Raw genomic sequence first — 15,536 nt, forward strand, 5'->3', positions numbered from 1 at the left:
GTGCGGTGTGTAAACATCGCCACGGGGGAGACAAAGGTGGTCGGGCGTGGTGCTGGACACCCACCCCCTCGTGTACTGTTCCAGCCTTTACAGGTGCTACTCGCTAGCAGCACTTGCCCCTACAGTCTGTTAAGGCTATATGGGGGATCTTTGTCTTTTTCTCTGTGTGTGGGTGTGTGGGTGGGTGTGTCTGTCTGTGTGGGTGTGTGTGTGGGTGTGTGTGTGTGGGTGTGTGGGTAGGTGTATGTGTGTGTGTGGGTGTCTGTGGGTGTGTGTGGATCGACACTTTGTGGTGCCGCCGCAGCGGAGCCGCTCCAGCGGAACCGCGCCCACTGCCGCGGCGCCATCACCTATGCCGCGGATTTCCCGCCACTCTCCCGGAGCCGGTGCCTTCTCAGACGTCCGCGTTTTGGCCCCTGCACAGTCGTGAGGCCGCTGCAGCAGGGCCGCTCTGCCGAGGTCGTGCCCACCGCCGCAAAGCCGCCACCGGGGGATGTCGACGCCGACGCTGCGCACCCTCACCACCCCCCCCCCCACACGAACGTACACACGCCCCACGTAGAGCCAGGAAGGGAGGTCACCCGGCTGATAGGTTTTTGTCCAGAAGTCCCTAGTGGGATCGAACTTCATGGTTTCCTGCGGGCGGGAAATTGGGCGATCTTCCCCCTGTAGCTGACATGCACTGCGGCGCCGCGACCTGATATTAAAGTTGCATGGTCGCGGCAAGGGCCATCGAACCACCGCGAGTGGAGCCTCACACACACACGCACGGGTCAGTGGACTGGTAGCGGGAGAACAGAGAGCGGACGTCGGTGAGATCACTGCGGCGACGTCACCTGAGCTGGGATCCGGGCATCGAAAGGGCGGGAGAATCCGAGCCCCTGATTGGACGGGAGGCCAAGGGTCGGAAAGAGCAAAAAATTCCTTTGTTGTAGGTAGGATAAAAGGAGGGGGGTTGGGGTAGCAGGGGGGTTCTTCTTGTTCAAGATCATCGCGGTCCCGGGAGCAGGAGAGTCAGCCATCCGAGACGTCCGTGAGACGTACTCCAGCATCAGCAGGCTCGCCGCCTCATTCCCTTACAGCGGTCAGTACATCGGGGAGAAGTAAGTACGAGCGAGAGAGGAGTAAGTTTAGGCGTTTTAAATCCAGGATAGAGAGCGGGGCGATCGGTAGGGGAAATCGACTCGAAGACCTCCGAGGGATAGATTAGCGTCCACTGACCATACCATCACAGGTAAATAAAATTCGCTAGTGGGGGGATAAAACTGTGTTGCGTGGTCTTTTGGCAGTGTGAAGTGGAGGGCAGTGTGCGCTGGGTGTCTACGTGTATGCGCGGCTGTGCACCTCGAGACGAAGCATGGGGTGCTTACGTGCCCGCACGATTGCTCACAATAGTGCTTAGCGATCGCGTACCTGGGTGGCTGGGCCGCGGTCACGCACCCGCACAAATGTCTGATCGCGAGGTAGCTAATTAAAGCGCCGAGCGCGCGTGTATTCGCGCGACTGTTTGAGCGGGACCTTTAACTCAGAGCCAAGCGAGCGTCCCCAATCAGCGGCGCACGCACGGCAGAAACCCCGCCCGCCCGTCCCCCAGCTCCAACCCCCTCGCGTGCGATTGGTTTGTTTACGGGCGGAGGGTAGGGGCGTGGTTGTTATTGTCGGCACACGTGGAGCGCGGGTGGGAGGGAAACACGCGCCGCGCCTGTTTGTTTACGGGCGGTACGGAGATTTACTGGCGAGCGCACTTACAGCCCCACCCCGCCGTTGCACAGTGTAGCGCATCGCAAGCACGAAGCGTACGAGCCGCTAATTAAACTACGCAAACGCGGTCGACATCCCAGGCAGAGGTACAGGGGGGCGAGAGGTTAGGGGTCGTTAGTCTGGACCTGACAGAGCAGCCGGGGGGTAGCGGTGTGAGTGGAACGGGGGAGTCGGTGGGCACCGGCCCCGACAATTCAGTGATGGCGGGGGACGGTAGCCCCCACATGTCTCTGACACGGCCATTATGAACCCACTGAGAGAGAGAGAGACACCCAGACCCAGGACTTGAACCTAGGGTGTCAGTGTCTCTGACACGGGCATTATGAACCCACTGAGAGAGACACCCAGACCCAGGGCTTGAACCCAGGGTCTCAGTGTCTCTGACACGGCCACTGTGAACCCCCTGAGAGAGAGACACCCAGACCCAGGGCTTGAATCCAGGGTCTCAGTGTCTCTGACACGGCCACTGTGAACCCCCTGAGAGAGAGACACCCAGACCTAGGGCTTGAACCCAGGGTGTCAGTGTCTCTGACACGGCCATTATGAACCCACTGAGAGAGAGAGACACCCAGACCCAGGGCTTGAACCCAGGGTGTCAGTGTCTCTGACACGTCCATTATTAACCCACTGTGAGACACCCAGACCCAGGGCTTGAACCCAGGGTGTCAGTGTCTCTGACACGGCCATTATGAACCCACTGAGAGAGACACCCAGACCCAGGGCTTGAACCCAGGGTCTCAGTGTCTCTGACACGGCCATTATGAACCCACTGAGAGAGAGAGACACCCAGACCCAGGGCTTGAACCCAGGGTCTCAGTGTCTCTGACACGGCCATTATGAACCCACTGAGAGAGAGAGACACCCAGGGCTTGAACCCAGGGTCCCAGTGTCTCTGACACGGCCATTATGAATCCACTGAGAGAGAGAGACACCCAGACCCAGGGCTTGAACCCAGGGTGCCAGGGTCTCAGTGTCTCTGATACGGCCATTATGAACCCACTGAGAGAGAGAGACACCCAGACCCAAGGCTTGAACCCAGGGTCTCAGTGTCTCTGACACGGCCATTATGAACTCACTGAGAGAGAGACACCCAGACCCAGGGCTTGAACCCAGGTTGTCAGTGTCTCTGACACGGCCATTTTGAACCCACTGAGAGAGAGACACCCAGACCCAGGGCTTGAACCCAGGGTGTCAGTGTCTCTGACACGGCCATTATGAACCCACTGAGAGAGAGAGAGACACCCAGACCCAGGGCTTGAACCCAGGGTGTCAGTGTCTCTGACACGGCCATTATGAACCCACTGACATGTATTTATTGGAGATGTTTACATCTCTCATCAATGAGCTCCCAAAGTGAAAACACCAAAAACTCCCTCACAACAACAACGCTTTTTATGGGTTTTGTTTTACTCATCCCAACACACACACGCCTGTCTCTGTGTGTGTGTCTGTCTGTATCGGTGTGTGTCTGTCTCTGCGTGTGTCTGTGTGTGTCTGTGTCTCTGCGTGTGTCTATGTGTCTGTCTGTGTCTGTTTCGGTGTGTGTCTGTATCGGTATGTGTCTGTGTCTCTGCGTGGGTCTGTGTGTCTATTGGTGTGTGCGTGTGTGTCTATGTGTCTCTGCGTGATTGTGTGTCTGTGTGTGTCTGTCTCGAGCGGAGCGCCGGGTGGCTAAAGCACAGCAAGTTAGCACAGTAGGGGGCACAGGTGGTGCACCAGCCAGTCATCTCAGTCAGTCGACCCGTGGTACCTGGGTCTGCCCCGTGACCTCCTGCCCGCGGGCGTTCGACACTTCACTTGGCCTCAAGGTGCACATGGCCTGGCACAAGGGTCATGGTGACGTCACCGCCACTTAGTGGCGAATGGCGGTTGTTGTTGTGTGTGACTGTGTGTGTGTGTCTGTATCGGTGTGTGTCTGTGTCTCTGCATGTATCTGTGTGTGTGTCTGTATCGGTGTGTGCGTGTGTGTCTATGTGCCTCTGCGTGTTTTTGTGTCTCTGCGTGCGTGTCTATGTGTGTCTGTCTCTACGTGTGTGTCTATGTGTCTCTGTGTGTGTCTGTGTGTCTGTCTCTGCGTGTGTGTCTATGTGGTTGCGTGTGTGTCTATGTCTCTACGTGTGTGTCTATGTGTCTCTGTGTGTGTCTATGTGTCTGCGTGTGTGTGTCTATGTGTCTGCGTGTGTGTTTATGTGTCTGCGGGTGTCTGCGTCTCTGCGTGTGTGTCTGCGTGTGTCTGTCTCTGCGTATGTGTGTCTGTCTCTGCGTGTGTATGTCTATGTGTCTCTGCGTGTGTGTCTGTCTCTGCGAGTGTGTGTCTATGTGTCTCTGTGTGTGTGTCTGTCTCTGCGTGTGTATGTCTGTGTCTCTGCATGTGTGTGTCTGTCTCTGCGCACGTGTGTGTCTGTGTCTGTGTGACTGCCAAGTTGTCCTTATTTTTGTTGCCTTCTGATACGCCCAGCAGAGAACCTCGCTGCACACACTCACCGTGCCGCACACAGACAAAGATCCCCCGTGTAGCCTTAACAGACTGTAGGGGCAAGTGCTGTTAACGAGCTCCTATAAGGCCGGCATGGTACACGAGGGGGTGGGTAGCCAGCACCACGCCCGGCGGCCTTTGTCTCCCTAGTGGCGATGTTTACATGCCGCACCAGGTATTCATTTGAGGCGGAGTCGACCTAGGGGAGGCCCTGGACCGGTTCAGAGAATCGTCACCGGTGTTGGATGTGAGTGGGAATCGAACTTGGGTCGCCAGGATCGTGGTGCAGCGTAGCGCTAACCGCTACCCTTCAGCTCTCCACACACGTCGTCGGTCACACACACAACCGCAGAGGAGGGCAAGAAGGATCCGAAGCGTGCGACACTCAGAACCACAAGTGGCAGAGGCTCGGCCGAGAGAGTGGAGAGAGAGAGTGGAGAGAGTGGAGAGAGAGAGAGTGGAGAGAGAGAGTGGAGAGAGACAGTGGAGAGAGAGAGTGGAGAGAGAGAGTGGAGAGAGAGTGGAGAAAGAGAGTGGGGAGAGAGAGAGTGGAGAGAGAGAGAGTGGAGAGAGAGAGAGTGGAGAGAGAGAGAGAGTGGAGAGAGAGAGTGGAGAGAGAGAGTGGAGAGAGACAGTGGAGAGAGAGAGTGGAGAGAGAGAGTGGAGAGAGAGTGGAGAAAGAGAGTGGGGAGAGAGAGAGTGGAGAGAGAGAGTGGAGAGAGAGAGAGTGGAGAGAGAGAGAGAGTGGAGAGAGAGAGTGGAGAGAGAGAGTGGAGAGAGAGTGGAGAGAGAGAGAGTGGAGAGAGAGAGTGGAGAGAGAGAGTGGAGAGAGAGTGGAGAGAGAGTGGAGAGAGAGTGGAGAGTGTGAGAGTGGAGAGAGAGAGAGTGGAGAGAGACTTTTCAGGACTTTATTTCCACTGAAACATTAACAGAAACATTACCGGAAAAAACACCTAAACTGAAAATCAATAAAACATCAAACTCTTAACAGCTGTATGTGTACTCTTTGGTTCTATTCGGTAAAGTCACCACGTAGGTAAAAAATAAAACAACAAAAATCACGACGTTTTCGGCCACAACACAAGTAGCCTTCTTCAGGCGAAGGAACAGAACTGAAATACAAATGGCACCGGGATAGAGGCCGTGGAAACGAGGCGGTGCACGAACATCTCCGTGTGCAGCAAAGTTGTTCAAGGGTTTTTCAATTTGATAAACAATCAAATGTTCTGACATCAGAATGCGATGTGAACAAAATATATTTTTCTCCCGTGCATTTTCAAAAACGAAATGGCGTCGACATGTCAAAAAACCTGAATGAGTTTTTTTTTTCTTCAAGGATTCTGTTGTCGATTTACATTAAAGTGTAATGACAGGGTGACACCTGCTGACATCACAGGGTGACACCTGCTGACATCACAGGGTGCCACCTGCTGACAGGGTGACACCTGCTGACATCACAGGGTGACACCTGCTGACATCACAGGGTGACACCTGTTGACATGACAGGGTGACACCTGCTGACATGACAGGGTGACACCTGCTGACATCACAGGGTGACACCTGGTGACATCACAGGGTGACACCTGCTGACATGACAGGGTGACACCTGCTGACATGACAGGGTGACACCTGCTGACATGACAGGGTGACACCTGGTGACATCACAGGGTGACACCCGCTGACATGACAGGGTGACACCTGCTGACATGACAGGGTGACACCTGCTGACATCACAGGGTGACACCTGCTGACATCACAGGGTGACACCTGCTGACATGACAGGGTGACACCCGCTGGCCTGGCAAGGGCTTCACGGGTACAGCCACAGAGGTAAGAACCAATCAGGGAAGGAGGCGCATCTGGGGCAAAGGCAACAGGTGGGGCTAGCCGAGTTACTCCGGTCACCTGCTCCAAGGTTCCACGAGAGGGCATGGCTGGAGGCGGGGCCTAGCCATGCCTCTGGCCACGCCCTCTTGTGTAACCTGCTGGAAGGTTCCACGAGAGGGCGTGGCCGGAGGCGGGGCCTAGCCACGCCTTCGGCCGCGCCCTCTCGTGTAACCTGCTGGAAGGTCACGCCTAGGGGTATATATGGGGGAGCAGACCCGGAGCTCGGGGCTCGTGCGTGGGGTCCCGGGTCCTGGCGTGTCGCCGTTCGCCGACATCTCTCTCCGTCGCCGTCACGCCGCCAGCCGGAATCGCGGCCAAGAAGAGCCGGCACAGTGACGAGACGTTAACGTGGAAAGTCATTTCGTGAGACGTGCGTAGCGAGCGAGGTAGCGGCGCGTGGTCTGGTGAGAAGGAGCGAACGAGGACACGTGCGGAGCGATGAGTCAAATGAGAGAGGCGCGACGTGAAGTCAGGGGTGGTCCCCCCCCCCCCACGAGGGAAAAAGGAAAGGGGGCGGATGGCTGAGTGGAGAGCGTGCGGTAACGTGAACGTGGAGAGTGAGTGGCCGGACAATTTGCTGTTTGAACGCCGCAATGGACGTGAGGTTCAGAGTGAACGCTAAGTGAGGGCTCGTGGGTAGAACATCGTCAGTGGTCTGACGAACGCCGCTGCAATGGACACATGCGCTACGGGTACATGTCGCTTTTGGGCAGGTACAGTACATGGCGACCACCTGCCGGGTCATGGGGAAGGAGCCGGGTTACGCCGAGAGGTCCTGGAAAAGGCGGCTGGGAGGCGGTGTCGCGGCAGAGGCTGGGCACATTCTCAGAGGATTCGCATCGCTGAGGATGTTGTAGGCGAGCTGACACGCCACCTCCCGTGCTCCCTCCTCGCTGGAGCTCAGAAATGCAGGGAAGATGCCGGCGCCTTCTCCCATCCCGGGAACCGAGACCTTATAGAGGAGGCCTACGGGTATCCCGGGCTCCGAGTAAGCGTGCAGCTCGAAGATTGGGTAGCTGATACCGGCGGTCCGGCACAGCATCCACAGCCGCACCTCCCACGACAGCATGGCCGCCTCCGGCAGCGCCTCGAGAGCAATGGGCATGGGCCGCAGGTGGAGAGGTACCCACCACAGCCGCGTCCGTGCCCCCCAGCCCTCAAACAGGCTGTGTGCGGCTTTGCCGGTGCCCGTGCACTCCGGCTCCGGCAGGTCTGGCACCGCCGCCTCCTTCTCCTCCTCGTGTTCCGTTGTCGCAGCCGCAGCCACCGTGTCCCACTCCGGGATGGCCCAGTCCACCTTGATGGTCCGGCCCCATAGCTGGAAGTTGATTCGGCGACAGACGCTCATCTTGACGTCCACCACGCCCTCCGTGGCACCGCTCATCGCCATCATCACCTCCGCTCGCTTCTTGTTCTTTGGCAGCCCCCCAATGAAGAGGCGGCGATTGTCCACGCTGATGCAGACTGCAATGCGGCGTCCGGGACGGATCGCTAATTTGTCGAGTTTCTTGACGGCATCCGTGGCTTGGGCGAGCGTCGCGTAGGTAGCGAACGCGTAGCCGCGGGTCTCTCCGCCGTGCCCCGTCACGAGGCGGAGCTGGTAGAGCTTCCCCACCGTCTCCAGCACGGGCACCAGCTCGTCCTCGTAGAGGTCGCGCGGGATCCTCCCCAGAAACACCTCGCAGCCACGGGCGGGAGGGGGCCCCTGCCAGTCGGGCGGCGGTCCGAACTTCCTCTGTCCGTTCTCCTGGACGACGCTGTACCCCGTGCGCAACATGCGGTCCAGCAAGACCTTCATACAGGCCATGCCGAGCACCGGTGGTTTGGCTGCTACGGTGGTGCTGGGGCGGCAGCTTGGGGCCCGGTGGAGCCCTTGACGCTTCGCGCGGTCGCCTCGTGCCGACAAAGCCACAGGGGGAATCAACTCCTGAAGAGCCAAATCCCCGGCAGGAACTCGCTCGGGCCCGAACCTACAGGGGATAGGAAGAGAGGGAGAGGGAGAGAGTGGAGACAGAGATGGATGGAGAGAGAGAGACGCGTTTAAGCAGAGCTACCTATATAAACTCATAATAAAGGTTTTTGGGTTAGATCGCGTTATTTATAAATGTGTCGTAACCCTTCACCACCCGACACGGCCAATCAGCAAAAAAAAGTGTCACGTTGACAAAAGACAAATAATTCACGTTAAAACCATCTTTTTGGTTTAGATATGTGGATGACACTTTGGTTGTCTGGCCACATGGTAAAGATACGCTTAATGATTTTCTAAATCATCTCAATGCACAAACCCCGGCCATCCAGTTCACCATGGAAATGGAGGTGAATAACACACTCCCATTCCTAGATATTTTGCTTGGACATGGCCTAAACGGTAAAATAACACACAGCGTTTACAGAAAGCAAACGCACACTGATGCCTATCTGAATGCAGATTCGCATCATCATCCAGCTCAGAAATCCTCTCTTATCAAGATGCTCATACATCGGGCTAAAACAGTGTCAGATGGTGAGAGTCTAGTGAGAGAGATCAAACACGTTAAAGACGCACTACGACAGAATGGCTACAATAATGCTCAAATTAACAGAGCACTGAATGCCAAATCACGGTCGCAAAGCAATACTGCTGAAAGCGATCAGATTGTTAAAACAATAAAAATTCCATATATCTCAGGAGTAACTGACAGATTAGCCCGTGTTTTGCAAAAGCAAAACATTACAGTAAGATTTGGTACAGTACACAAAATTCAAAAACTAGTATCTTGCACTAAAGACGCATTACCTAAATTATCAACAGAAGGTGTATATCGGATTAATTGTTTATGTGGCAGATGCTATATTGGACAGACGGGACGTAACATCAGTGTAAGACTAAAAAAACATCAGAGAGATATAAATTATCTCAAACACAACTGTCGGCAGTGGCAGAACATGCTTGTAAACAAGGACACTTAATTGATTTTGACAATGTTGCAGTGTTGTGTAAAACTAATTATTACTGGCAAAGACTAATTAGAGAATCCATTGAAATTGAGAGGAATAAGAATAACTTTAATCACTCTGACAGCTACAGGCTTAGTGCGGCCTGGAAGCGTATTATTAAATAATACACATTACATTTTGATTTAAAGCTTTCGTGACTGCAGTGATTCATGTTCTTGGCTCTTTCGGTGGAGTCACGTTGGGGGGGAAGCAATAAAATAATAGAATATCTATGTTTGTTGTTTTGTTGTTTCCCTTCAGCGTCACTTTGCCGAGGAAGCTAAGAACATGAATGCACATTACAATTCCTTATAGGGGAAACACAAACTAATTAACGGATTACTAACATAGCATATAATCACTAACACACATTACAACTAATTACTAATCTACCACTTATTACTAATCATTACCAATGACTGATTACTAATCGATTATATAATTACAATACCCCCCTCCGCCTCTAATCACTGCACCTGATATGAGTTAAGTGATGACGTCACCCTGCTGCTCTATATAAAACCGGGAGCAAGCGAGGGCTTTACCATTCTGGCGAATTGCCCGATGATGCTGGATGTATTTACCAGCGAAACGTCACAGTACTACTCAAACTGTAAATGTTGTGGATTCACTCTTCAACACACCGGTGGGCTAAAGTAGTGAATTATTTGTCTTTTGTCAACGTGACTTTTTTTGCTGATTGGCCGTGTCGGGTGGTGGAGGGTTACGACACATTTATAAATAACGCGATCTAACCCAAAAACCTTTATTATGAACTATTCATTCTAAATCATTGAGCAAATTCTAAACATTACGCTACAAATAATAGATCACGGAGTTTCGATGGCAACACAAGCAATCGTCATCAGGTGGGACAAGCACAGCTGCAATAAGAGGAATCTGCTGGAGTAGGCGCCTACTACTTCAGCAGTTTCTCTTGCTGTGGTTGTCCCACCTGATGACGATTGCTTGTGTTGTGATCTCAACGCCGTGACCTGTTATGTTTCTACCCACGAGGTGACTTTACCGAAAGAACTCAAGAGTGTGGAATCCTGCGGTCACGAAAGCTTCGAATCAAGATTACCTACAAACTACACAACTGAGATGACGCATCAATCATCGCCCCCTACTGACAGGCTCTTGTCCACATGCAGGACGGTGCAGGGCCACCACCTTGTGCCACACAGGGGCAGCTGCTACTTGGGGATGCTCTTCGAGTGTTTCAGACGAGGTACGACACAAAACTCCGAGTTGCCGAGGCGATAAAGCAAGCACCGTGTAAATGCAATAATAACATAGTGAATGCTTGGGGGCTTATTGTCTCTCGCTCCTGGTTAAAGATCTACCCAACAGACAGGTCCACAAAGACTGGCCGCTCTTACTCTGCAGGTTGAACCTAGGAGCTGAGTGTCCAACTTCACGTTCTTGTCATTAAAGGCCTGTGACAAAGGTGCATGTATTGGAGCGACATCATGTCAAGCTTACACATCTACCGGGTCTCCACTTGACTTTGTATTGTCTCGGAGGAAGTCCACCCACACCTCCACTTCCACAAACTGCTGGGAGTTGCCTCGCTCTGCCTCACAGTCAGAATTCTCCTCCTGCTTTACGTTGCCTCCATCGATGTGAAGGTCCCATTTTGGAGTTGAATCTTCATCTTCACATTTTACCTTCACTTCTTTGCTCTTCACCATCACTTCTTCAGATTTCACCATCACCTCTTCACATTTCACCTCGATACCTTTAAAAGTGTCCAAGCTGGGATTTTCTTCCGGTTCGTGTTTCATGAGGGGTGGGCACATTGCGGCACTTTGACTTTCACAAGCTGATTTCAGACTCCACTCCTTGTGGATCTTCTGATGCTTCTGTGTTCTCTGGTGTACTTGAAGATTTGATGAATGTGCAAATACCTTCCCGCACACACTGCACTTGAAGGGTTTCTCTCCCGTGTGTACTCTGGTGTGTTTTAAGAGCAGATGACTGTGAAAATGCCTTCCCACACACACTGCACATGAAGGGTTTCTCTCCCGTGTGTGTTCTCTGGTGTGATTTAAGACCAGATGACTGTGAAAATGCCTTCCCACACACACTGCACTTGAAGGGTTTCTCTCCCGTGTGTGTTCTCTGGTGTGTTTTAAGAGCAAATGAATCTGAAAATGCCTTCCCACATACACTGCACTTGAAGGGTTTCTCTCCCATGTGTGTTCTGTGGTGTTTTTTAAGAGTAGATGAATCTGAAAATGTCTTCCCACACACACTGCACCTGAAGGGTTTCTCTCCCGTGTGTGTTCTCTGGTGTTTTTTAAGAGCAGATGAATCAGAAAATGTCTTCCCACACACACTGCACAAGAAGGATTTCTCTCCCGTGTGTGTTCTCTGGTGTGTTTTAAGAGCAGATGACCGTGAAAATGCCTTCCCACACACACTGCACTTGAAGGGTTTCTCTCCCATGTGTGTTCTCTGGTGTGTTTTAAGAATAGATAAATCTGGAAATGCCTTCCCACACACACTGCACATGAAGGGTTTCTCTCCCGTGTGTGTTCTCTGGTATGTTTTAAGAGCAAATGAATCTGAAAATGTCTTCACACACATACTGCACTTGAAGGGTTTCTCTCCCGTGTGTGTTCTCTGGTGTTTTTTAAGAGTCGATGAATCTGAAAATGCCTTGTCACACACAGTGCACTTGAAGGGTTTCTCTCCTGTGCGAGTTCTCTGGTGCCGTGTCAAATTTCCAGTCCGATCCGTGCTGTATGCATGCTGGTCGCATTGTTGACTTGTCCTACCGAGCTGCGCTGAGTGCATTTGCTCCATCAGACCAATTCTGCGGAGGAAGCGTCAGAGGAAGCGTCAGCTGCAGACAGAAAAAAATAATATCCACACCATTTACACGTCAGTATCGAGGCACAGAGGAATGCATATAGTCACATGTGACTTACACGTCTATACTTATTCATATATTCAGGATGTAGTAAAAACGTTTCCCAAATTCATCACAGGGCTGTTATGGCACACAATGAGAGGGCAAATGGTTATAAACATGCCTGGAAGCCCTCGTATCTTCAAAATGAATGTTCACCCAAAACTCCGAGCACACAATTTCAGCTGTCTGGCTACAAAATGAATATTTATGAGAGCTAAATTCAGCTGACATAGCAGAGGGTGTTGAAAACAATACTATTTCTGTAGTGCAGAAATTCATAAATTAACGTTCAATCGCAACTTAGAGGTGTGAATCCAGGCTCAGATGTCCTTAAATGCTGGGATGAACAGTTCCGACTTCAGCTGCATGTGTGTGCTGTGTTAACTTCCTGTTTACATTCATATAAAGAGTTCCAGAGGAAAACAAAAGTAAACAATTGTCATGATATAACCTCCGTGTTCAACAGAGTTAATAGACGTTACTGCAAACACAAACTGTACACTGTCACTGAGTAAACAGGCGGTGACGTGTCTAGAATCATGCCTGGCCACCTTCATCTGCTCGGCATGAATGCTTTCTCACTCCACCAAGTAATTAATTGAGGATCAACGAACATAGCCGTGGCTAACTGGAGTTTGCGTGTCTCTCTCCGTGGTGAGATGTTAACTACCTCACCTGGTATACAGGAAGTCATGGGTTCGATCCCAACCGTGACGCCTGCTGTATATTTGGAGTTTGCGCGTCTCTCCGTATAGCGTCTTTGACCGATAGACATTGACACACGTATTCTTGTTTCTTTCGGTAAAGTTACGTAGATAAAAAATAACAATAACAGATAATACAATTACATTAAATAAAGGCCACTTGTGTTGCGATCAAAACGACGTGAGTTGTTTTGCTTTAGTTACAATTTATTTTTTATTTATTTTCATTGTTATTTTTATTAATTTTCTATCTACATGACTTTACCGAAAAAACCAAGAATAATAATTCCTGCAGTCACCAAAGTTTTAAGTCAAAACATTCACACACGTTGACAAAGCCTCACCTTGTGTTGTTGTGGGCAGGTCGCTTCTGATAACAAGAGCGGTATAGCAGCTCAAGCGGGCTTGGCCTGCTAACAAAAAAACGAAAATAAAAACTGCGTGAATATTTACAATAAAACAAAGTTACAAAGTGGCGAGCCGGGTGAAGACAAATTAAACTTAAGCGAGATAATTAAAGCGAACGCAATCAGGTGAGGGCAGGAGGCAAGGCCCCGCGTGGCTAGGCCCCGCGTTGTAAAGTTCCAACCTGGACATCGATTCCCATGCTCGCTGCTACTCAACTGACATCCCTACGAGAGAGAGGCTCTACCTTGGTAAACAACAACAACCACCACAACGATGAGAATTTCTCACCTCGGATTTCAGTGCAAGCGCGGATCGGCAGCCTCCTGTTACCTCGCGACGTCACACGGGTAAGCAGGTAACATGACGTCACTGCCGGGATAAGAGACACGCCCCTCCCACAAAGAGCGGCTCTGTAACTGAATAAATTATGTTAATGAGCCCGGGCCATACGTCGAGGAATGGGGTGTGGCTGCTGAACCTGTCGCAATAAACACTCGACGGCTTCAACGGATACATTATGTTAATGAACCGCCAGTCACTGGGCGTACCTTTGCCCAAATAAGGATTGCCACTGGATTGATATCGGCAGTGACCCAAGCGGAGGTGACGTCACGATCAAGAGCACTGTGGACGGGGTTGGGGGAGTGTGAATACCTTGGTGACATGACGTCACTAGCGAGATACACCTCCCGCTGGCACTTTATGCCGATGAGGTCATGCTGAGTGGTGACGTCACAGAGCGGGGATGGAGTCTAAGTTGATTTAGCTTCATTTTCCATTGCCCCCTCCCTTGGGTGTGTGAACTCAGCAACAACGTGGACATTATTGCGTATGCAGTGTGTGTGTACACTGTGTGTACACACACACTGTGTGTACACACACACTGTATACAAACACACAGTGTGTGTGTGTACACACTCTGTGTGCGTACACGTGCACACACAGTGTGTGTACATGTACACAGTGTGTGTACATGTACACACACTGTGTGTGTGTAGTGGGGGGCAAAGGCGATGCATCGGCCAGTCATCTGAGTCAGTCGACCCATGGCATCTTATAATCAATTATTTTTTTTAATGTATTATTTTTATTTGTTATTTGTATTTTTTCATTTTTTTATCTTTTATTTTGTTTATTTTTTGTTTTCTATCTACGTGACTTTGCCGAAAGAACCAGGAATATGGTAGCGCATTCTTTATTTGTTGCAGAGATTCAAAGTTCAAATCCGACAGGCACACCTGGCAACCCCAGTAACATTCACCACATTATGCGCTGTTCTGCTTCACGGCGGATGTAAAACAGAGTATTGTGTCACTCACAACGCACAGATCATTGCATGTTGGTGTCACGGTCAAAATTGTGGTAATTCCAAAACATTATCCGGAAACTCCACAACGTAGATGACGTGTCAATGATCGCCCCCTACCGACAGACTCATGCCACGTGCAGGCCGGTGGAGGGCCACCTTGTGCCACACAGGGGCAGCTGCCACTTAGGGGCGCCCTTCGATTGTTTGAGATGAGATTCGATACGAAACACCAAGTTGCTGAGGCAATTAGGCAAGTGACTTATGAGTGCAAATATGTTGTGTATAACGTAGTGAATGCTTGGGAGCTTAATTGTCTCTCGCTCCTGCTCACAGATTTACCCAGCCCACAGATCTTACATATGAAAAGCTAATGGTCAGTGAGGTCAGCAGCACTGTAGGTTCTGGTGTCAAGGACATGGGCCTGCATTCGCTGGTCCACTGCTATATAGTCCAGCGGATGTTCTTGCTTGGACCCGGCGTGAATCCATGATGTTGTCTGGATGCACAGATGCCAGAACAGCGTGTTGGCAATGACAAGCCCACAGGCTGCACAGAAGTCTAACAGCCTCCTACCATTGTTATTGAGTTGATCTGGCCCATGCCTTCCAATCGCTCCAGACCAGGTGCCAGCATCATGACCAACTCGGGCATTGAAGTCACCCAACAGGATGACTCTATCCCGAGGGGCCACTTTTAGCTAACACCTGTCACAGGAGGTTATAGAAGGAATCTGAATCCACGGGCTTGCCTGCATCCCTCCACTGATGTTCATCTTCGGTGGGGGCGTAAGCAGCCACCACCACCACCATTCTCTGCCTCCTGTTGATGGGGAGGCGAGCCCAAAGTAGCCTGGGGCTTACAGCTTCCCACACCTCGCCGCCACCTTCCCACGCCGCCTTCATTCTTTTATTCAGAATAAGAGCCACTCCTTGTTGTTTGGCAGTCTCCTGCCCCGAGTGGAGGACTCTGCACCCTCATGAGGAACCCCAAGGGTAAGGATTCAGGCATTGCTCCTCACAATGTTATCGTCTGGCATCACAACCACCAGCAACACACCTGTATTTGAATTGCAAGTAACTTTAAAGAACACAA

The 15,536-nt window shown here is 51.4% G+C and overlaps 1 protein-coding gene across 1 annotated transcript; it reads right to left on the reverse strand.

The window, feature by feature from the left end:
• Positions 1-6,007: 6,007 nt before the first annotated feature.
• Positions 6,008-11,139, reverse strand: LOC142912317 (uncharacterized). Its single transcript, XM_076060484.1, has 2 exons — positions 10,486-11,139; positions 6,008-8,094 (listed from the first exon to the last, which is right to left on the reverse strand). The coding sequence occupies exon 2, from the start codon at positions 7,929-7,931 to the stop codon at positions 6,885-6,887; it is 1,047 nt and encodes a 348-aa protein (XP_075916599.1). The 5' UTR covers positions 7,932-8,094; positions 10,486-11,139; the 3' UTR covers positions 6,008-6,884.
• Between the last annotated feature and the right edge of the window lie 4,397 nt (positions 11,140-15,536).

This window comes from Petromyzon marinus, unplaced genomic scaffold (genome assembly GCF_048934315.1).
Source record: "Petromyzon marinus isolate PM22_M1 ecotype Great Lakes invasive population unplaced genomic scaffold, UKy_Petmar_22M1.pri1.0 PM_G_Scaffold_2, whole genome shotgun sequence".
Taxonomy (NCBI): Eukaryota; Metazoa; Chordata; class Hyperoartia; order Petromyzontiformes; family Petromyzontidae; genus Petromyzon; species Petromyzon marinus.

Excerpts from the sequence above, each read along its gene's own strand:
- LOC142912317 (XM_076060484.1), bottom strand. The coding sequence starts at position 7,931 with ATGGCCTGTATGAAGGTCTTGCTGGACCGCATGTTGCGCACGGGGTAC.